At 36.7% G+C, this 23,370-nt stretch overlaps 1 protein-coding gene across 1 annotated transcript in view; it reads right to left on the bottom strand.

Annotated features, from left to right (window-relative positions):
* Sytl5 (synaptotagmin like 5) overlaps positions 1-23,370 on the bottom strand; it is a 90,863-nt gene that overhangs the window by 9,237 nt on the left and 58,256 nt on the right. The window contains exons 9-13 of the mRNA XM_021188426.2: positions 21,166-21,255; positions 20,395-20,460; positions 17,399-17,577; positions 16,045-16,144; positions 14,137-14,298 (exon numbers count right to left, since the gene is read on the bottom strand). Coding sequence (XP_021044085.1) covers positions 14,137-14,298; positions 16,045-16,144; positions 17,399-17,577; positions 20,395-20,460; positions 21,166-21,255 — 597 coding nt within the window. The remainder of the gene's footprint in view (positions 1-14,136; positions 14,299-16,044; positions 16,145-17,398; positions 17,578-20,394; positions 20,461-21,165; positions 21,256-23,370) is intronic.

Here is a 23,370-nt window from a genome sequence, read left to right as displayed (position 1 = left end):
GGCTCTGATTGGTGAAAACACAGTCCTTCATTTGTGTAGAAATATTATTGTGATTTGGCTAAAAATAAGTGCTTTGATTGGTTTAAACATAAGCAATCATTTACACAAGAAGCTTAAGTATAACAATCAATTTTTATTGGTCTAGTACAAGCTCACATAGGAATAAGATGCCTTTGTTAGCAATAAAAGTAAACAATGTTGTGAATTGTGCAAACAAAGTCCTCCATTTGCATGGTAAGGCTAAAATAAATGTGTTGATTGGTTTAAGCATAAGCCTTCATTTGCAAAACATGCAAGGTCTTTAACACTTGTTTGATTAGTCCCAAGACAAACCTTCATTTGAATAAGATGCCTACATCATCTTTAAAAGTAAATGTCATTGTAATTGGTGAAAATATGATCGTTCATTTGCAAAGAAGGCATTTATGATTGGTCCAAACACAAGCCTTCCTTTGCATAAAATACACATATCAGATAGTGATAAAAAAGAGAATAGTATTATTTGGGAAAACACAATTCTTCTTTGCCATAATAGGATTCTTATGTGTGGTTTAAAAGTGAGGGCTATGATTGGTTCAAATATAAGCCTTTATTTGAATAATATACTTACTTCAGATAGTGGTAAAAAAGATAATACTGTGATTGGTGCAAGTTCATTCCTTCATTTGCCCAAAGTGAATTACTCATAGTACTGCACTTATGAGTGGTTTAAAAGTGAGAGCTATTATTGGTTCAAATGTAAGCCTTCATTTGCATAAAATAGTAACTTCTGACAGTGATAAAATAAAAAATTCTGTGATTAGTGCAAACACAGTAAGACTATTGTTACTTGGCTAAGAATAAGTACATTCATTGATTTAAATGTAAGCCTTCATTTGCATAAGAGGCTTGGTTTTAACTGGTACAAAACATTCTTTGGATTGATCTTGCATTTGCATCGAATGATTACTTCTGTATATGATCAAATGAAGAACACTGGGATTGATACATACAGAGGCCACCTTTTACATACAAAAGTCATTGTAATTAGTTTAAAGTGAGTATTGTGATTGGTTCAAATAGGGACCTTTATTTGCAATGAATGCTTCCTTCAGTATGTGATCAAATGGAGAATGCTGTGATTAGTTCATTTACAAACATTAATTTACAAAGCAAGGCCTTTGTTTCTGGATTAATGTGAGTGTTGTGATTGGTCCAAATAGAAGCCATCATTGCATTGAATACTTACTTTGTGTGATGGTATGTGAAATGCTGTGATTGATGCATACACAGACATTCATTTGAATAGCAAGGTAATTGTGACAGTTTTAAAGTGACTGTTCTGATTGGTCCAAAATAAAGCCTTCATTTGCATTGAATGATTACTTCTATATGTGATCAAATTGAGAATGCTGTGATTGGTGGATAGAGAGACCATCATTTGCTTAGCAAGGCCATTGTGTCTAGATTACTGTAAGTATTGTGATTGGTTCAAATACAAGTCTTTATTTATTTATTTATTTATTTATTTTAAAATATTTTATTTATTTATTATATGTAAGTACACTGTAGCTGTCTTCAGACACTCCAGAAGAGGGAGTCAGATCTCCTTACAGATTGTTGTGAGCCACCATGTGGTTGCTGGGATTTGAACTCAGGACCTTTGGAAGAGCAGTCGGGTGCTCTTACCCACTGAGCCATCTCACCAGCCCCTATTTATTTATTTATTTATTTATTTATTTATTTATTTATTTATTTTATTTTTTGGTTTTTCAAGACATTATTTGCATTGAATGCTTACTTTTATATGTGATCAAATATAGAATGCTGTGATTGGTGTGTTCACAGACCTTGTAGATAGCAAGGCCATTGTGACAGGTTTAAAGTGAGTGTTCTGACTGGTCAAAATACAAGACTTTATTTGCATTGACTGATATATTCTGTATGTGATGAAGTAAGGAATGTTTTGATTGTTGCATACAGAGAACATCATTTGCAAAGCAATTCCTTTGGGTCTGGACTCATGTGTGTGTTGTGATTGGTTCAAACAGAAGCCTTCATTTTCATTGAATGCTTACTTCTATATGTGATCAAACATAAAATGCTGTAGTTGGTGCATATACAGACATTCATTTGCATAGCAAGGCCATTGTGCTGTGATTAATGTGAGTGTTCTGATTGGTCCAAATAGAAGACATCATTTGCATTGAATGATTAGTTCTGACAATGATCAAATGAAGATCCCTGTGATTGGTGCATACACAGACATTCATTTGCATATAAATGCCATAGTGAAAGATATAAAAATAAGTGCTGGGATTGGTCCAAATGCAAGTCTTTATTTGCATTGAATGCTTACTTCTGTATGTTATCAAATGAAAAATGCTCTGAATGGTATATATATAGACATTCATTCGCATAGCAAGGCTGCTGTGACAAGTTTATAATGAGTATTTTGATTGTTGCTAAAACAACCCTTCATTTGCATTGACTGATAACTTCTGTATGTGATCAAATGGAAAATGTTCGGATTGGTGCATTTGCAGACCTTCATTTGCATACCATTCCATTGTGACTGGTTTAAACTGAGTGTTGTGATTGGTCAAACTACAACCCTTCATTTACATTGAATGATTATTTATGTATGTGATCAAACGGAGAATGCTGTGATTGGTACATACAGAGATCATCATTGCATAACAAGGGTCTGGTTTAAACTGAGTGTTGTGATTGGTTGAAAAACAAGCCTTCATTTGCATTGACCAGTGAAGGATATGTGAGACCTGCCTGGACTAGTTCAGGTAAAGCTGATTGATAAATTCTTTAATTGGATCAGGGAAAAGTTCATTCCAAACTTGATCTAGAGTGAGGTCAAAGGGAGTTTATAAAAGAAGAGAGTTTATGGCCACACATCTGGGACTGGTATTGTGGGTTTGAACATGTTTTATGGTTGGCATAGTGGTGGTATAGGGAAGAACTAAAATTCCTAGGAAAGGTGACTTGTATGTGGCTTAGTCGTTAACTTTTTTAAACAAATTAATTTTTTTTCTAAAATTGTAAAGGTGTAGGTGAGCTAAAGAGAACAGTAAATCAATGTGCTTGAATAAAATAAAATTATAGGTATAGTTTATAAGCAACTAGTAAGATTTGGTTGCCCAAAGTCAAACATGTACATAATTCTATGGCTGTGCTATTAAGAAGAAAGAAACATAGGAGGTACTGACCATCCTCACTGTAATAAGGCCAGTTGAGTCATGCTTCAGTGACAAAGGCAAACCATGTTTATTTAATGGTTATTTTGAAATCTGTAAGTAGTTTAAGTGATTCTATTGGTAAAGATTTGATCTTCAGAGCTAATGAGATTTAAAACTCAATGTATAACATGTATAGAGTTCCATAACTGTGTCCTCTCAGAAACAAACAAACAAACAAACAAACAGAATCAGAGTCAACACTGACCATACTCTCTGTGGTAAAACTAGTAAGGGCAGGTTGGCTCGTGCTGCAGTTGTTTTTAAATGTTTTTATCCCTCCATTTCAGGTAAGCCCTCCAAACACAAAGGAAGAAAAGGTGCAGAGCACTGAAACATCAATGAATGATTTAGGACAGCAGTTCAGATCTTATTTCTGGTAAGAGAAGTGGGTTACACTTAGTCACATATCTCTATGTCTGTTCACATGGAGGCAGGTATAGATACTTTAAGTGTCCAGAAGAGATGGAGAGTCATATGAGTTCTAATTAACATTTATTTTGAAATGGAAATTATCTTGTAAGTAATTTACATAGAATTAACCATGTTACACCTAACTACATTGTTATTCTGGTTGTGTGTTTTCTACACTTTCATAAGTGAACTATAAATGAAGGCTTTAATCATGCCAAACTCATGGCCTACAAAGAACTTGTATAAGTTTTACCTCAGCTAATGTATTTCTTCATTAATGTGCTTTGGAAAGTAATCTTACTTTCAGGAAACAAACTGCAGTTTATTTGGTTTAAAATTGCCTCTTATCGCTCTTTGTTATATAAACACTGAAGATAAAACCAAAGAGGTAGCTTTTCTATCAGAATTATTTGTGATTACCTTTTTTCAGATTACAAATATTCTTTTTCTTTTATTTATTTACATTTCAAATGTTATCCCCTTTATCAGTTTCCCCCGTGAAAACCCCCTATCCCACCCACCCCCTTACCCTGATTCTATGAAGGTATTCCCCCACCCAACTACCCACTCCAGCCTCACCACCCTAGGATTCCTCTCCACTGGAGCATCAAGCTTTCACAGGGCCAAGGGCTTCCCCTCCCATTGATGCAAGTTAAGGCCCCTTCAGCTCCTTCAGTCCTTCCCCTAACTCCTCCATTGGGGTCCTTGTGCTCAGTCCAATGTTTGAGTGTGGTCCTCCACACCTGTATTGGTCATGCACTGGCAGAGCTTCTCAGGAGACAGTTATATCAGGCTCCTGTCAGCAAGCACTTCTTGGCATATACAAGAGAGTCTGGGTTTGGTGTCTGCATGTTGGATTGATCTCCAGGTAGGGCAGTCAGTCTCTGGACAGCCTTTCCTTCGTCTCTGCTCCACCCTTTGCCCCAGTATTTCCTTTAGACGGGAACAGTTCTGGGTAAAAATTTTGGAGACAGGTGGATGGCCCCGTCCCTCAACCAGAGAGCCATGCCTGACCTCTGTATTCTTGAAAGGTTCTCCCTCCCCTTTGTGGGGTATTTCAGCTAATGTCATCCCCATTGAGTCCTGGGAAGTTCTTGCTTTCCTGGCATCTGGGAATTTCTGGTTACTACCCCAGTTTCCCATCCCCCATTGCTACCCATCCCTGTTCAATTTCTTGACCCTCTGTATATCTTCTCCATCTCCTCCCATACCTGATTCTGCCTCCATTTTCTTCCCCTTCTTCTCTTCCTCCAAAGTCCCTCCCATCCTCTACTTTATTGATAATTTTGTTCCCCTTTCTTAGTAGGGCTGAAGAATCCACTCTTTGGTCTTCCTTCCTCTTGAGCTTCATGTGGTCCATGAGTTGTATCTTGGGTATTCTACACTCTTTCCTTAATATGCACATATCAGTGATTATATATCATGTGTGGTCTTTGGCGAATGAGTTACCTCACTCAGAATTATATTTTCTAGATCCATCCATTTGCCTGTGAATTTCATGAACTCATTGAATTAGTAGTTGAGTAGTACTCCATTGTGTAAATGTATCACATTTTCTATATTCATTCCTCTGTTGAAGGACATATGTGTTCTTTCCAGCTTCTGGCCATTATAAATATAGTTGCTATGAACATAGTAGAGCATGTGTCCATATTACATGTTGGAGCATCTTCTGGGTATAAGCCCAGGACTGATATTGCTGGATCCTTAGGTAATACTATGTCCAATTTTCTGAGGAACTGTCAAACTGATTTCCAGAGTGGTTGTACCAACTTGTAATCCTACCAGCAATGGAGGAGTGTTCCTCTTTCTTCACAACCTTGCCAGCATTTGATTTCACCTGAGTTTTTGGTCTTAGCCATTATGACTGGCGTGAGGTGAAATCTCATTTTGATTTGCATTTCTCTGATGACTAAGGATGTTGAACATTTTTTTTAGGTGCTTCTCAGCCATTCAGAATTCCTCAGTTGAGAATTCTTTGTTTATCTCTGTATCCCATTTTTAATAGGGTTATTTGGTTCTCTGGAGTCTAACTTATTGATTTCTTTGTATATATTGGATATTAGCCCTCTATCAGATGTAGGATTGGTAAAGATCATTTCCCAATCTCTTGATTGACTTTTCGTCTTATTGACAGTGTCCTTTGCCTTACAGAAGCCTTGCAATTTTATGAGGACACATTTGATTCTTGATCTTACAGCACAAGCCATTGGTATTCTGTTCAAGAACTTTTTCTTTATACCCATGTGTTCAAGAATTTTCCCCACTTTCTTTCCTATTACATTCAGTGTCTCTGATTTTATGTGGAGGTCCTTGATTCACTGACACTTGAGTTTTGTACAGGGAGATATGAGTGGATCAATTTGTATTCTTCTACATGTTGATTGCCAGTTGAACCAGCACCATTTGTTGACTATACTGTCGTTTTTCCCACTGGATAGTTTTAGCAAAGATCAAGTGACCATAGGTGTGTGGGTTCATTTTTTTGGTCTTCAATTTGGTTCCATTGATTACCCAGTCTCTCACTGTATCGACACCATTGCAATTTTTATCATGTTGATTCCCCCAGATGTTTTTTTATTGTTGAGAAAATTTTTTGCTAACCTGGTTTTTTTGTTGTTGTTGTTATTTCAAGTGAATTTGAAAATTGCTTTTTCTAACTCTATGTAGAATTAGATAGACTTTTGATGGGGATTGCATTGAGTCTGTAGATTGCTTTCATCAAGATGGCTGTTTTGACTATGTTGTCCTGATGATCCATGAGCATGGGAGACCTTTCCATGTTTTGAAGTTTTTGTTTTGTTTTGTTTTGTTTTTGATTTCTTTCTTCAGAGACTTGAACTTCTTGTCATATAGATCTTTCTTTTGTTTGATTATGGTCACACAAAGATATTTTATATTTATGACTATTATGAAGTATCTTATTTCCCTAATTTCTTTCTCAACCCAATTATTCTATGAGTAGAAGAAGGCTACTGATTTGTTTGAGTTAATTTTATATCCAGAGACTTTGCTGAAGTTGATTATCAGGTTTAGGAGTTCTATGGTGGAATTTTTGGAGTCACTTAAGTATAGTATTATATCATTTGCAAATAGTGATATTTTAATTTCTATCTTTCCAATTTGTATCCCTTTGACCCTTTGTTTTCTAATTACTCTAGCTAGAACTTTGAGTACTATATTGAATAGATAGGGAGAGATCTGATAGCCTTGTCTAGTCCCTGATTTTAGTGAGATTGCTTAAGTTTCTCTCCATTTAGTTTGATGTTGGCTACTGCTTATATGTATGTTGTTTTTGCTATGTTTGTGTATGGGTCTTGAATTCCTGATCTTTCCAACTTTTAAAATGAAGGTATGTTAGCCAGCTATTGGATGGAACACAGGGTCCCCAATGCAGGAGCTAGAGAAAGTACCCAAGGAGCTGAAGGGGGCTGCAACCCTATAGGTGGAACAACAATATGAACTAACCAGTACCCCCTGAGCTTGTGTCTCTAGCTGCATATGTAGCAGAAGATGGCTTAATCAGCCATCATTGGGAAGAGAGGCCCCTTGGTCTTGCAAACATTATATGACACAGCACAAGGGAACACCTGGGCCAAGTAGTGGGAGTGGGTGGGTAGGGGAGCAGGGGTGGAGGGGTATAGGGAACTTTTGGGATAGCATTTGAAATGTAAATAAAGAAAATAATAATAAAAAATTAAAAAAGAAGGTATGTTGAATTTTGTCAAATGCTTTCTCTGCATCTAGTGAAATGACCATGTTTTTTTTTTTCTTTGAGTTTTGTTATGTAGTAGATTATGTTGGTGGATTTCTGTATTGAACCATATCTGCATCCCTGGAATGAACCCTACTTGATCATGGTGAATAACCATTTTGATATGTTCTTGGATTCAGTTTGTGAGAATTTTATTGAATATTTTTGCATTAATACTCATAAGGGAAATTGGTCTGAAGTACAATTACTTTGTGGGGTCTTTGTATGGTTTTGGTATCAGCATAACAGTGAACAGTTGGGGTAGTGTTCCTTCTGTATGTATTTTGTGGAATAGTTTGAGCAGTATTGGTATTAGGTCTTCTTCAAAGGTCTCAGAATTCTGCATTAAACCCAAGTGATCCTGGGATTTTTTGATTGGGAGATTTTTTTAATGACTACTTCTATTTCTTTAAGGGTCATGGAACTATTTAGATGGTTCAACTGATTCCAGTTTAACATTGGTATTTTGTATCTGCCTAGAAAAATTGTCCATTTCATCCACATTTTCTAGTTTTGTTGAGAATAGAATTTTGTAATAGGATCTGATGATTTTTTTTAATTTCCTCCATTCTGTTGTTATCTCTCCTTTTTATTTAGGATTTTGTTAGTTTGGATATTGTCTCTGTGCCCTCTGGTTATTCTGGCTAAGGGTTTATCTATCTTGTTAATTTTCTCAAAGAACAAGTTCCTGGTTTCGTTGATTCTTTGTATAGTTGTTTTTGTTTCTACTTGGTTAATTTTAGCCCAGAGTTTGATATTTCCTGTTATCTATTCTTCTTGGCTGAATTTGCTTCTTTTTGTTCTAGAGCTTTCAGATGTGCTGTTAAGTTGCTAGTTTCTTTTTGGAGGCATTCAGAGCTATGAGTCTGGCTTTTAGTATTGCTTTCATTATGTCCCATAAGTTTGGGTATGTTGTGTCTTCATTTTCATTAAATTCTAAAAAGTCTTTAATTTATTTCTTTCTTTCTTCCTTGACCACATTATCATTGAGTAGGGCATTGTTCAGCTTCCTTGTGTATGTGGGCTTTCTGCTGTTTTTCTTGCTACTGACCCCAGCCTTAGTCTGTAGTGATCTTATATGATGTGTGGGATTATTTCAATCATCTTGTATTTGTTGAGGCCTGTTTTGTGACTGATTATATGGTCAGTTTTTGAAAAGGTACCATGTTATACTGAGAAGAAGGTATATTATTTTGTTTTAGGCTGAAATATCCTATACATATCTGTTAAATTCATTTGATTCATAACTTCTGTTAATTTCACTGTGTCTCTGTTTAGTTTCTGTTTCCATGATCTGTCCATTAATGACAGTGGGGTGTTGAAGTCTCCCACTATTATTGTGTGATGTGCAATGTGTGCTTTGAGTTTTAGTAATGTTTCTTTTATGACTGTGGGTGGCCTTGCATTTGGAGCATAGATGTTAAGAATTGAGAGTTCATCTTGGTGGCTTTTTCCTTTGATGTGTATGAAGTGTCCTTCCTTTTATGTTTTGATAACTTTTGGTTGAAAGTAGATTTTATTCAAATTAGAATGTCTACACCAGCTTGTTTCTTGGGACCATTTGTTTAGAAAATTGTTTTCAAGCCCTTTACTCTGAGGTAGTGTCTATCTTTGTCACTGAGGTGCATTTCCTGTATGCAGCAAAATGCTGGGTCCTGTTTACATATCCAGTACATTAGTCTTTGTCTTTTTTATCAAAACCATATGTACTCCATACAGATCCAACAGTCTGAAGGCCTCCAAGGAGATCTACTGCAGCAAGGGCATAAGATCCGCAGCTTCTCTGCCCTGTGAAGAGCCCCCAGTTGGAAGGTCTCACCAGTGATCTGATACAGCCAAGGCCACAGGCCTACCTGAAACTTGAAGCAACCCAGGGACAAGGAGGCAGACTCCATAGAGTCTGTTTATGCCAAGAGATATTAAGGAATGGTGATTGTTGCCTCCTGTTACTTTTGTTGTTAGAGGTGAAATTATGTTTGTATGGTTCTCTTCTTTTGGGTTTGTTCGATTGTTTTTTCAATGTTTTCCATGGTATCTTCTACCCCTGAGATTCTCTCTTGTATCTCTTGTATTCTGTTGGTGATGCTTGCATCTATGTCTCCTGATCTCTTTCCTNGNTTTTCTATCTCTAGGGTTGTCTCCCTTTGTGATTTCTTTATTGTTTCATTTCCATTTTTAGATCCTGGATGGTTTTGGTGTGTGTGTGTGTGTGTGTGTGTGTGTGTATGTTTTGCTGTAATTCTTTAATAGTTGTTCGTGTTTCTTCTTTATGTTACCTGTGTTCTCCTGTATTTCTTTAAGGGAGTTATTTATGTTCTTCTTAAAGTCCTCTATCATCATGAGATGTGATTTTAAATCAGAGTCCTGTTTTTCCAGTGTCTTGTGGTTTCCAGGGATTGCTGTGGTGGGAGAAATGGGTTCTGGTGGTTCCAATTAACCTTGGTTTCTTTTTCTTCTCTTCTTGCTCTTCCTTCTTGCCATCTAGTTATCACTGGTGTTAGCTGGTCTTGCTTTCTCTGTCTATGACTTGCTCTTATAACCCTGTTGGTCAACACTCCTGGGAGACCAGTTCTATCTGGGAGAAATGTGGATATGGAGAGCTGGGCACAGGGTCAGCTCCAGTGTGTAGAGAGTTGTTGCAGGAAATATTAAAAAATGAACTGGGGCCCTTCTACTTCTTCTGCCAGGGCCTTGCTTCTGGGGCAGGCTCCAAGTTGATCTGCTCCAGTGAAGATACCACATCCTGATTCATCCTGGAAGACCCTCTGTACTCAGAGCAGTTGAGGAATGGCCGCACACATAGCAGTTGCGGATCTGCTGCACTCAGGGCAGTTAGATAATACCTTGACTGCTCCACTGAAGACCCAACAGTCTGAAGGCCTCCCAGGAGATCTACTGCTACAAGGGCATAAGACCAGCAGCTTCTCTGCCCTGTGAAGAGCTCCCAGTTGGAAGGTCTCACCAGTGGTCTGATATAGCCAGGGCCCCAGGCCTACCAGAGGCCTGAAGCAACCCAGGGACAAAAGAGGCATACTCCATACAGTTACCCAGACCAACAAACACCAGATGGTGAAAGGCAAGCACAAGACAATAAGCAACAGAAGCCAAAATATGTGGGAATCCCACCACAGCATCCCTGAATACACCAACAGACCTGAAAACCAGATATCTGTCCTAAAATTCTATCTTATGAAGATAATAGAGTCCTTTAAGGGGGATATCAATGATTCACTAAGAGAAATACAGGAAACACAGGGGAAAAGGTGAAGGAAATGAATAAAGCAATCTAAGACTAAAAGTAGAAGTAGAAATAATAAAGAGAATAAAAATGGAGGCAAACCTGGAAATGGAAAACCTAGGAAAGAGGTCAGGAATTCCAGATGTCAATATCACCAACAGAATACAAGAGATAGAAGAGAGAATCTCAGGTGTAGAGAAGATACGGTCGAAGAGATTGACAAAACTATCAAAGAAAATTCAAAACATAAAAAATTCCTGATGAAAACCATCCAAGAAATTCAGGAAACAATGAAAAGACCAAATCTAAGAATAACCAGAATAGAGGAGAAGGAAGATTCCTAACTCATTTGCATGTTATGATTACTTCTGTATGTGATCAAATGGAGAATGCGAGGTTGTGGAGAAATAGGAACACTCCTCCATTGCTGGTGGGATTGCAAGCTTGTTCAACCACTCTGGAAATCAGTCTGGCGGTTCCTCAGAAAATTAGACATAGTACTACCGGAGGATCCTGCTATACCTCTTCTGGGCATATACCCAGAAGATCTTCCAACTGGTAATAAGGACACAGGCTCCACTATGTTCATAGCAGCCTTATTTATAATAGCCAGAAGCTGGAAAGAACCCAGATGTCCCTCAATAGAGGAATGGATACAGAAACTGTGGTACATTTACACAATGGAGTACTACTCAGCCATAAAAAACAATGAATTTATGAAATTCTTGGGCAAATGGATGTATTTGGAGGATATCATCCTGCTTGTGGACGTTGTACATCGTGGTGCGGAGCCTAGTGCGCACCACGATGTACAACGTCCACAAGCAGTCACTGTGGGAAATGATAGGGCAACTCTGTGTTCTCTAACAATAATAAAAAAAAAAAAAGCCAGAGAAATGAAACTGCCATTACTATTCACTAGAAGGGTTCCATAGAATTATCATTAGCACATAAGCTTCTCAGATATCCATTAGGTATACAGCACAATTGTAAAGCAGTAAGAAATTTTGATATGTAAGCTGAATCAGAAGCTGTAATGCTAGTTATTGACTGGAGCAGAAAAGTCTAGATTCCTTGGGTCCATGTAAGATTTATAACACTTTTGTACCTGAGGATCAGCGATTCTTTAAGTTTGTCTATTTACAAACTACAACATTTATAAAATAATGGTCCCAATATCCATGACCTACATGAGAGCCATACTAGAGTTACATGCTTCTGCCATTTGCTTCTGTTAAACACCAAAATGATACAACAGCTATATATATAATAAAACAAAACAAAACAAAAAAACAGTGCTTGAATAGTTTCTTCTTGTCTATGATACTGGCAGAGCAAAAGTAACTGAGATTGTTACTTGTAATAATACTATATAAAAATGATTCAAGCCATGCCAAATGCTAAGTCTGCCAACAGTTTTATGCTAAAACTTTGCATTAAGTTACAAATGCTCAATTGTAAATGACCAAATAGTTCCCATACATAAAAATATCAGAAAAACTTTATGATGTCTTCCTCCTCTATCACATTCATTTCAGCCATGTGCTTACTATTATGTAATATTTTTTAAAAAATTAAACTTTAGTTCATACAGGCCAAATATAACTCCTAAGATGTTTATAACTTATTTCCACCAACTTTAAGGCCAGTAGTTTAACTCAACCAGCAAGTTGAATTTAATTTCTAAGTCTCAGCTTCTTCATATATAAAATTGGGAGAACTCACCTAATGGGTTAGTTAGTACTGACTGCTACCACTGATGGTGATATGGGGAACTTCCCTTGAGTATTCTCTCTAGTGCTATTTACTTTTCCATTAGTACTATTTACTGGGTCTGATTTCATTTGTGACAATCTTACCATTAGGACCAGAATATGTTGCAAATGTTTTTGTCCTAAACAATGCATGTTATCTCACTGGTGAGTCTAATGACTATCTCACCAGTGAGTCATTAGGGAAAAGGATAATATAATTAGACTTAAATGATCCAGGTATAGGCCAAAGGTATTGTTTTGACTGTTGGAAGAGGAAGGAAATGGTCTCTATTTCTGGACTGTATATACAGAGTAGAGAGTCATCAGCTACTTGTAGCTAATAATGTACAGGTTCAGCATGTGTGGAGCTAGGAAAGGATGTCAACAATTTGTGAACCCTGAAATTGAAGTCAAAGAAGACTAGAAAAGTCAAGGGACTGCAAGGTCTAGTTAAGATGTGCCAATCTGGACCAAGCTACTAATCAATGCAAGTACCCCCAAGCTTTTTATTGCCAACTTCCAGTGTGCCTAATAGAATGCTGACAGACTTACAGAAAATGCTTATTCAAACCCAATGTAAGCTCTCTGAGAGGGAAAAGCACTTCAGATACCCCAGATCTCTGAGCTGGAGCAACAGCTACCACACTAGTGGCTATGTTACAAATGAGAATACCAAAGTTTAGGAAATAACTTTCCAAAGATCACATAGGCATTTTTGCAGCTATAAGCAAACCAATGATAATTTCAGTTCAGTTTTTACCAAATGTTTTTTCTTTTTCTTTTCTCTCCTTTTCTTTTTTCTCTCCTTTTCTTTTTTCTTTTCCTTTCTTTTCTTTTCTTCTTTTCTTTTCTTTTCTTTTCTTTTCTTTTCTTTTCTTTTCCTTCCTTCCTTCCTTCCTTCCTTCCTTCTTTCCTTCCTTCCTTCCTTTCTTCTTTTCTTTTCTTTTCTTTTCTTTTCTTTTCTTTTCCTTCCTTCCTTCCTTCCTTCCTTCCTTCTTTCCTTCCTTCCTTCCTTCCTTCCTTCCTTCCTTCCTTCCTTCTTTCCTTCCTTCCTTCCTTCCTTCCTTCCTTCTTTCCTTCCTTCCTTCCTTCCTTCCTTCCTTCCTTCCTTCCTTCCTTCCTTTCTTGTCACTACATTTAAGGAATGATAACAGGCAGCACAAATATAACTTTTGCATTTTCCTTCTCACTGTAAATGACTGTAAATGTGAAGAAAATTTAGTTGCTTGTAATGAATCCAAGCCATTGTTGTTCTAGGGTTGAACATGCTAGACTATATTGCCATTTTATGAATGCCCAAACTAAAAATATTTTATATAGTCATCATTTTCTCATATGAGTCAAGGAAACTATTCCTGTTTATGCTGTAAATTATAAAGAATGAGAAAGAGAGATAATATTTTGAGATTGGTCATGCTCTATGAATTTGTTTTTGATGGCATAAAGACAAATACTTCCTTGTTCTAATGGGATCATATAGTGTGTTCCTTTGAGCAATTTGTGGAATTCTCCAGTGGATAAATGAACTTCAGTAGTAAAACTCACTCATGTATGATTACATGTCTTCTTACATTATAAAGCATGAATCTATGAAGAGCTTCTAAAATAATGGATTTATAATATCTATCAAAAATTTAATAATCTTTTCAGATTATTTCTCAAAATTTAGAAGCTTTAGCTTCTTCAGGCCTGGTATATTAGTTTGGCTCAAATTTGTCTAATTGTATAGCTGGAAGTAATTCCTACCTTGGGCTGAAGCACAAACCACTCATCACACGGATTTTCAAAGTTCCATGAGTCAAAAGCAATCTCCACCTCTCCCAGGAAACTGTTGCGTCCAAACCGATCATAGTGCCAGACTGAGAGCTGCAGGGTTCTTGTTTCCAGCTGGGTGTGGCTGATAGTATACTACAAATGAGATTGAAAAAAATATCACACTCTGCAAGCAGGGGTCTAATTGTAGAGCAGGCTGAAATTTGCTTCATTAATTTTCAGACCACAGGCATTAGCAATATGAAGAAAAAGCTATTTTATTTTTCCTACAATTGAAGGTATGCTGCAAAAAACCCTAGGCTATACCTAGTTAAGAAATATGTATGTATAAATATATTTATATATTATTGTATATTATTTATATTTATTTATATGATTTATTGTAGGGGTCAGCAAACTTCAGAGAAAACAGGAACGTGTTACGTGATAAAGAAACCTCTTTCCAATTTTACCTGTTTATTTTTGTTTTTCTCATGTCTACCTTGTAGCTCCAGGTTTAATATAAAAATACTCCAAATTTCTTTTTCATAATAAAAATCCTTAAATCTGGAAAAGTATTGGCATGGGAAATTTGTAGCCTAAGCTTCATAGAGCCCAGTGTAAGTGTAGAAGTTTTAAAAAAAAAACTATACAAAGGTTGATCAGAAAGTAGGTATTATGGGCTTGCTTTTTTCCCCCAGAAGAATATTAACCAGGGACATGAGCACACATCCTGCCATCTGTTGTTCTGTATATTCATCTGGGTCATACTTCAGACTGACTGATTTCTGAGCTTGGTTTGGTACATATTCCTGTCCCATCTGTTACTAGCAGTTTGACTTTGATGCTTTGCTCCCTGCATTTCTCTGTCACTGTGTTTATATATTCTGCTTGGGCTCATTTTTGCTCTCCTATCATGACCACTGGTTTCACACTCAGCCTGTGTTCATCTTCATTTGATTTGTTTGAATACTAGCCCCTGCTTCTGCACATGTTTCTACTGATGCATGTAGACTACTGGCTTTCTTCTATAACTAACCCACACTGCGATAGACGCTGAAGCCTTTATTCTGGGTGTAAGCCCATACATTTTTCCATGATTAGCAACACATTTTATCCTTCTTTTGTCTGTCTCACCAGGCAAGACAGATTCAGAGTGAGAGAAGTGGTTGTTTGTGGCTACCCATAAGAAATAAGAATTTCTTTAGAATTTAGAACCTAAGGTCTTTAACCTAGCTGTTTTCTGAGACTTCTAAAATCTGACCTTACATTACTAATGTTGTTCATTGACCACATATTTCTATTTAGCCACACTCAGAGATCCTAGTGAGGAACAGGAGGTATAGTACATAACCCTGGTTAGCAGTGCAATGAATGCATACAAAGTGACAGTGTCCCTTTAAGACACCAGGAAAGCAGATTTCTCAAATGTGCAACCTTTTTTTGTTACAAGATATACTGCTTAGATGTAATTTGTAATTTTAATGGATCATTTCAACTTAGGGTACAACCACAGCTGCAGCAGAGGGTGAAACAAGCAGGAATACTTTACTTTTTCTTTTCCAAAAACTTCTAGGAAATCTAATACCATTCAAATTCTAGTTTTCTAAAACACACACACACACACACACACACACACACACACACACACACACACGCATGCGTTTTGAAATGGTACATTTAGTTATTCTTTACTTTTTGGCTTGTTTATATTTTGATATAAGGGATGGTCTCAGTCTAGGATTGTCTCATTTTATAGGCCAGGCTTGCTTAAATGTCACTATGCTATCTCAGGCTAGCCTTGAACTCTTAACAATATTCCTGTCCCAACCTTCTTGAGTGTAGTTAATTCTAAATCACTGAGGTTCTACTTAACATGTTCCTATGTTAGCATTTATTTACCTTTAATGTTTCGTTGAATTCTGGATTGGTACCTGTCCTGATTTTGGTCTTACGCTTGTTGTTTCGGGATTTGTCTGGAAGAAGGTATGACTTGACATAACTGTAAATAACAAAAGATAAAAATCATCATTTGAAAACACACTCTGCTGGAAATATTCCAGGATTTCAGTTAGAAAAGGGAATGGGTAAGTGGATAAAAGAGATGGAAATGAAGAGACTTTAGTTTGTACAATAGAATATCATATAATGCTGAGCTTTCGATAAGAAAGGAACAGTGATGAATATTGGTAGAGAACAGGCTTTGGCATCAAGCAAAGTTCTGTGGGATCACCCATGCATCATTCCTTTTGATGGTCTTGGGTTTTTACACTGTTATGTATTTGTTTTGTCAAGTGTAAAACATGGCATAGTAACAATACTTAACCCACAAAACACAAGAGGAGCTGCAGTATTGTTCTACTCCATAAATGGAATCTGCTAACATCAGTAGTCTCCCAACCTTTTCTAGGGGATATATTTCTCTTCATTACCAGTTCTATCTTCTAATGTCAGGGTCGAGACCACTGGAATGAGTGAATGAAAGGAAACAATTAAAAGGAAGAAAAGGAAAATGACAAATTTACAGTTCAACCCAGGACCTTGGCTTGTGCTTTTAGAAGCCTCTTAGGACAGGGACATCAGAGTAGACAGAGACATGCAGAAGATTGAAACATTATACCAGAGTTCTGAAGCACATGTGGTAGAATTTCAGATGGTTCCTTTCCATGCTGGACAAATATAATTATATTTGTCACTGAGCCATTTAACATCTAGACACTAGGAAGTGAAGAAAGCAGACACACCAGTAACTGAGAAGCTATTCATACTTGATAGATTCTGGGAGAGAGAAAATGGCTTTCTTCAATGCAGTGACACTGGGTATAACCAAATATACTCCAAAGGAGGCCTCATACTCAGGAGTAATTGAGCAACTCCGTGTGTGTGTGTGTGTGTGTGTGTGTGTGTGTGTGTGTGTTTTCTTTTTTCTGAGAGAGAATAAGAACATGAAGTTCACAGGGGGGACCTGGGAAGTTTAGGAGGGGAAAGAATGTAATTAATATATTACATGCATTTTTTAAAAAAAAAATCCAGCTTGCTTTCACCAAGAGTGTCCTCTGTGCAAGCTAAATGTTTGTTACTCCTGAATCATGTCATGGCTTCTTTCAAATCAAGTAGCCAAAGATACAAACATTATTCTTATACTTCAGAAGAGTTCTTAATTGAAGGGAATCTTTCACCTCTTCTGAAAAGGAAGTGAGCATGCAGTCAGAGAAGGCAATTCTAGAGACAGTAGAGGGGCATCCTTTGTGCTTACGCATCTGTCCTCTGTTTCTTTTCATCTCCTGTGGCCAGGTTTCTGCAGCTCTTGACAAAAATGTATAGACCTCCGGTTTTGTAGCAGTAGCTGATGTGGAGAAGAATCTCACCAGTCACTTTCACGTTGCCATAGTCTCCTGTTTCACTGTAAACACTCATCATGCTGTTAAGGCTAGTCTGGAAAAATAGAAGATGACAGAAGTGGCTCAGTGCTACTCTAAGGCTCTAGTCACCGAATCCACCCCCATTAATCAATTCTAATTGCTGTTCTATGTAGCTAGCAGGGGAGTCAAAAGCGAGGGAAGAAAGCAGGTCACTAGCTTTGCTTGTTTGGCTGGAGGTACATAAAATTCTAACCCAAGAAGAATACCCCATCTAGATCCATTAGTAAAGGAGGCAGGAGGTTTGCTGAAAGAGGAAGCATCTCCTTTGGGTTAGCTGAAATCTTTTATGTCTTGTAGTGAGTATGGAGTCATTTAGTGATTTCTAATATAATCTTGTTTCTTTATCCCTGTCACTATCTGCCTTTTGCTGCTAGACTCAAGTGCAATCTACTTAAATATCTAGAATTTAATGATCAGGAAAAAGAAGAGCCCACTCCTTATTATGAGTCAACAGAAAAGTGTCTTTCTCTACACTCACATGGTGTACGTTGTCACTCCTGGAGGAACCACATCTGCAACCTTAACAAAGGTGTGGCAGGACATCCTATACTCACAAGGCTAACTTTGTAGCTGTGTGGCTAATAGATAGTCCATGACTCATTGCTTTGATATTCCATGGAATAGTAATGAGCAAAATATAGCACCAAAAATTTAAAGTACCTCAATTAATCAAAAACATAAAAAAATCTTATAAGGATGAGTAAAGATTTTTGTCAGGATATTTGTAACATGAGATGCAAATTTTAAATCAATGTAGCATTATTATTCAGTGCTAGAAACAAAGACTATCTTAGTAACATGATGGACACAAAAGAACAGTAACAATTGTGAATGGTGTAGTAGTTTCATAACTTTTCTTTCACCACAGTGAAGCAAGGACCTTAGCAGTACAAATAGCTGAGAGTTGGGATTTGTTTTAAAAGATAGGTATGTAGGCATGAAAGCTATCTATGGAACATCTATCTATCATATATCATATCTGGATATATGAATGTATAAATCATGTGTGGATATATGAACGTATCTATGGATCTTTCTATCTATTTATCTTACTATGTGTCTTTCTACCTGTTTATGAATGGATTTTATTGTTATTGTTTAAGAAGGATTTTGTAGCCGGGCGGTGGTGGCTCACGCCTTTAATCCCAGCTCGTGGGAGGCAGAGGCAGGTGGATTTCTGAGTTCAAGGCCAGCCTGGTCTACAGAGTGAGTTCCAGGACAGCCAAGGCTATACAGAGAAACCCTGTCTCGAAAAAAAAAGAAAAAGAAAGAAAAAAAGAAGGATTTTGTATTTCAAATATGATGTATTTCTTCAAGGAACAGGATGTATCTGACTTGGCTCATAATCTCTTTTAAGCTGAAGTCAAAGGTAAGAATAATCCAAGAATTCTAAAATTGCACACAAGCTATTTCTTAGCCAATAAGTAACCGAATTTGTTTTTCCTATTCTCAAAATAATGCAACATGAATTTTAAGCTTTAACTACATAATAAATTACCTGAGGATCATTTTTAAATGAAGATTAAGTCTGGGATAGTCTGACATTTTAATATTGTTACAGATATTTAGGACTTAAGGACCCAACTTATGTGTGCTTCTATCCCAGGGTACCACTGTAAATTCAAGGGCATATCATTGAAGATTTGAAAGGGAAACACAGCATCCATTAGACACTATACAGAGGAGGCAAGGTACTAACTAGCAGTTTGTGGTGTCATTATTAATGTTATTTTTCTAATGGAATCCCATTTGTGATATGCTGAGCTTTTAACAATTTCTTCAATCTGAAACACAGACACACAGACACACACACACACACACACACACACACACACATATTCATTCCAGGAGTGGTGGAACATGTCCATCATCTGAGAACTTAGGAGACAGAGCCAGAAGGTTGTTGAGTTTTCTCAAACACAATGAACCAAGCTCAAAAGGTAGAAACAAAATATCAGTGTTGAATGGCAAGTGAACATGGCAATAGCTGTTGAGATTCTAAGATCTGGCATACTGTACAGTACTCAGCAGGTACACTGATCCTAATAGTAGTAAGTAGCAGAACAACTTAAGAACAGAATAAAATGTTTACCTGAATTATTGTTTTCAAATGGTTATTAAGTTCAAAAGAGATTATTAAGTTTTTGGGAAACCAGACATTAGTTTTAACCTAGGAGTTACATGAGAGAATAACAGAAACATTAGGAGCTCTATAAATTGAGAAAGTTTGGGGTCCAAGCTTTTACATAGACCATGCCATGTTTCAAATCTTAATAGTGTTATGAATTACCCTGAGCCGTATTACACAAGGAGAAACTCTGGTTCACTAATTTGTTAGCAGTAGTAGGCTATGGAGGAAAGCTCTGGGTTTCTAGTGAAATGTCCTATAGATCACAGCTCACTGTCTCCTACTACAACTGACTTTCTCATTACACCCCATCCCTCTGTAGCTACATGATCAGAGATGAATGTAGGGTCCCTAGGATTAGAAAAAATATTTAAGAAGTTACAAAATCTGAGATTCTGGAGGATCTAAAATAGTTATGACAATTTTACTACTAACAACCCCTTTTTATCAAGACATGGCTATGATTAAAAATGGGGATGCTTACTGCCTTTTAGGACATGTCTTTTGCCTAGTACTCAGATCATTACATTTAATAAACTAGAATCCTGCAGACACGTTAGCTCATGAATCCCTTTCAAAGGGAGTATCTGGCTTGGTACAAGTCAGAAAATAGATGAAACTTCTCATCCAACCATATTTGCCAAATCATGGAACGTGTGTAATACAGTTGGGAAGAGGGAAATGACAAAGGTGAAAACTCACAGTGTCTGAATCGGCATCAGGCACATTTAGGTAGCTCCTCTTCCTATCAGATCCTGCTTGGGAGTTCTTTAAGGATGCCATCCAATGAGCAAAAGAGAAAGCGTATTAGCGCATAGAAATCTGAGCAGCAAAGGAATGCACAGTTAAAGACAAGGTAAGAGCAGAGTTTTCCCTGCAGACAGTGGAATGCTCTGGAGAGGTTTTTGTTTGCTTGCTTGCTTGCTTGCTTGCTTGTTTTGTATTTTGAGTAGGATGGAAAGCTGAGTAGGTGCGTGTTGTAGTAATAAGGTTGACAGTATTGTAGAGAGAATTGCGGTGCTGAGGGAATGGTAGGAGGGAAATTTATCAACATAACTGGAAAAATCTGTAGACTTGAGATGACTGGAAAATGAAGAGATTTAAGAATTTCTTTGGATATTTATGAAACAATTGAGTATGTTTATAGGAGTACCCAAATGGCTCATGCAACTGTCAATATCATGGTAATTAGTTTTTCTATCTCTTACACCATTTAATTCTTTGAGCTGGGAGTCTTCAAACTCCTCTTATCCAGTTCTTTATAAAATGGGAATGAAGCCAGTTCCAAAGCTGTGTGAAGATCATGGAAAAAGAAGGGAGAATTCAGGAATCAAAATAGAGTGTAAGTTGGTATGAGGGCATAGGGCAAGCCAGAATCTACAATAGATTGGACATATGATCACACCTTACCATCTCTTTTGAAAAGGCACTGGGAACGAACAAGAGAAAGAAAGATTCTGTGAGAATGCTTACAGTTGACAAGCCACTTGCCAGACTGTGGGTATTTGCAGAAAACCTGGCGGACACTAAGTCAGCACCGTCTTCAGTGTCTTCTAAGGAGTTCTAGGAAAGGATGGAAAAGATAATGCCTTAGTTTATTTCTATCATAAGAAGCGTTCTTTTACATGAAAAAGAAAGACATTTATTTCACAGATACTCAGAAAATCAAGGAAAACCAGAGAAATCACCTCTCAGGTTTAGGCTTTTTTTCATCTTAATTACCAAATCAAAGGAGTGGACAGGGTCAGGGCATTGTTGGTAGTCTTCCTTGTAATGCTTGCTTGATGGAAAGAACATAAAATTTGGAATGGCATAGACAAGGGTTTAAGTCCTGCCTCCCTGGTCTCTAAAGTGATCCGATTTAGACAATATGCTTAAGGTAATTTTAGATAAAACTCACCCTCCCCTACACACTTTCCCTCACACAAACTTCCCCGTCTCTCCAGTCTCTCTCTCTCTACCACCACCTCTTTATTATCATTTCTTCCTTATGTGAATAATTGCTTAGTAGAATATTTTTAACATGAAAATTCATGAATTATTTTTAACTTACTTTGTTGATGCTTAACATAACTTCTATAAGATCAGTGATCTTCATTGGTATGCTTTTTTTAAAAAAGAATTTAAAAACTTGTTTAATGTGTATATGTACTTTTTTTGCTTCTTTGATCTTAGCTCCATTAGTACAGCTTTACCAGTTTATATAATGATATTTGTTTTTTAAAATGTTTGCAATCATTCCAAGATTTCTTTCTTTTCATAAGTATATTTGACCTTAAACTGTTTTCAATGTGGGGTTTTGTTTGGTAAGTCTTAGAGGCTATGTTATCTTTAAATAGGGTTTTTTTAAAGCTCTAGTTTTAAAATAGAATAAAATATTATTGTTTTCATCTTGAACTAAGTATTACCATAGAAAACTGTCATAAATTTGATTCTTGTTTATCTGTATAAAATACAATTTATTTCTATATATTTTAAAGAAATTTCTCTTATATTTGATATTCTTTGATTTTAATATGTGTGAATTATTATTTATTTATCATCGTGGATATTTTCAAACTACACATTTCTTTAAAGTGTGGAAGAAACATCCCTACTGTTGTATCAGCTAGTGTTTTCTTATGCTTCCTATTTTGATTGTGTGATTGTGTAGCAGTTAAGACACACAGCCTTCTAGTCTTCATGATTCTTTACTTTCTTGTGAAAATAGACTATGAAAAATTTTGAGCACCCATATGACATGGGGTGTGTTCAGAAATGTGTCCATGAATGCAGGAAAATAGAAAGATTAATATAATGAACTAATCATTCAGCTTTAGAGCCTTTTACACACAATAACTATTTTTGTTTTGGGCTCATGGCATGTTAATATGAATGTCAGAATTCTCACGTCCATTTTTACAAAATACCTTAGTTGAGTTTTGATTGGTATTGAACCCATAGATTAATCTGGAAGGAGTTTTTACCTGAAAACATGAAATTTCCTAAACTATAAACAGAGTACCTCTCCATTTATTCAGGCCTCTAATTTAGCTCAATATTTTTTAAGTCACAAAGTATACCTTATGTATTCAAAAATACACTCATTTCCCACAATTTTTCAAGTACTTTTCATGTTATTGTTAGGATTACATTCACAACTTGATTTTCCAGCTGTTTACTAATAGTATGTGCCATATAATTGGATTTTTATAAATAATCCTATGTCTTAAGACCTTGAAGAATTTACTGTAGCCATATCATATTTTTATATCATTTAGGATTTATTACATATAGGATCTCATCATCTGAAAATAAATGAACTGCTGATTTTACCTTAAACCTATCCGAATGGCTAAGATCAAACACAAAAGTGACAGCATATGCTGGCAAGGATGTGGAGTAAGGGAAACACTCCTCCATTGCTGGTGGGAATGCAAACTTGTATAACCACTCTGCAAACCAATCTGGCACTGTCTCAGAAAATTGGAACTAGTTCTTTTTTTTTTTTTCCTCCTTTCTTATTTTTTTTAATTATTATTATTTTCTTTATTTACATTTCAAATGCTATCCCGAAAGTTTCCTATACCCTCCCCCCAACTCTGCTCCCCTACCCACCCACTCCCACTACTTGGCCCAGGCCTTGCCTTGTGCTGGGTCATATAAAGTTTGCAAGACCAAGGGGCCTCTCTTCCCAAT

The sequence above is a fragment of the Mus pahari genome, chromosome X (genome assembly GCF_900095145.1).
Source record: "Mus pahari chromosome X, PAHARI_EIJ_v1.1, whole genome shotgun sequence".
NCBI lineage: Eukaryota > Metazoa > Chordata > Mammalia > Rodentia > Muridae > Mus > Mus pahari.
This window is presented reverse-complemented; position numbering and strand designations above follow the sequence as displayed.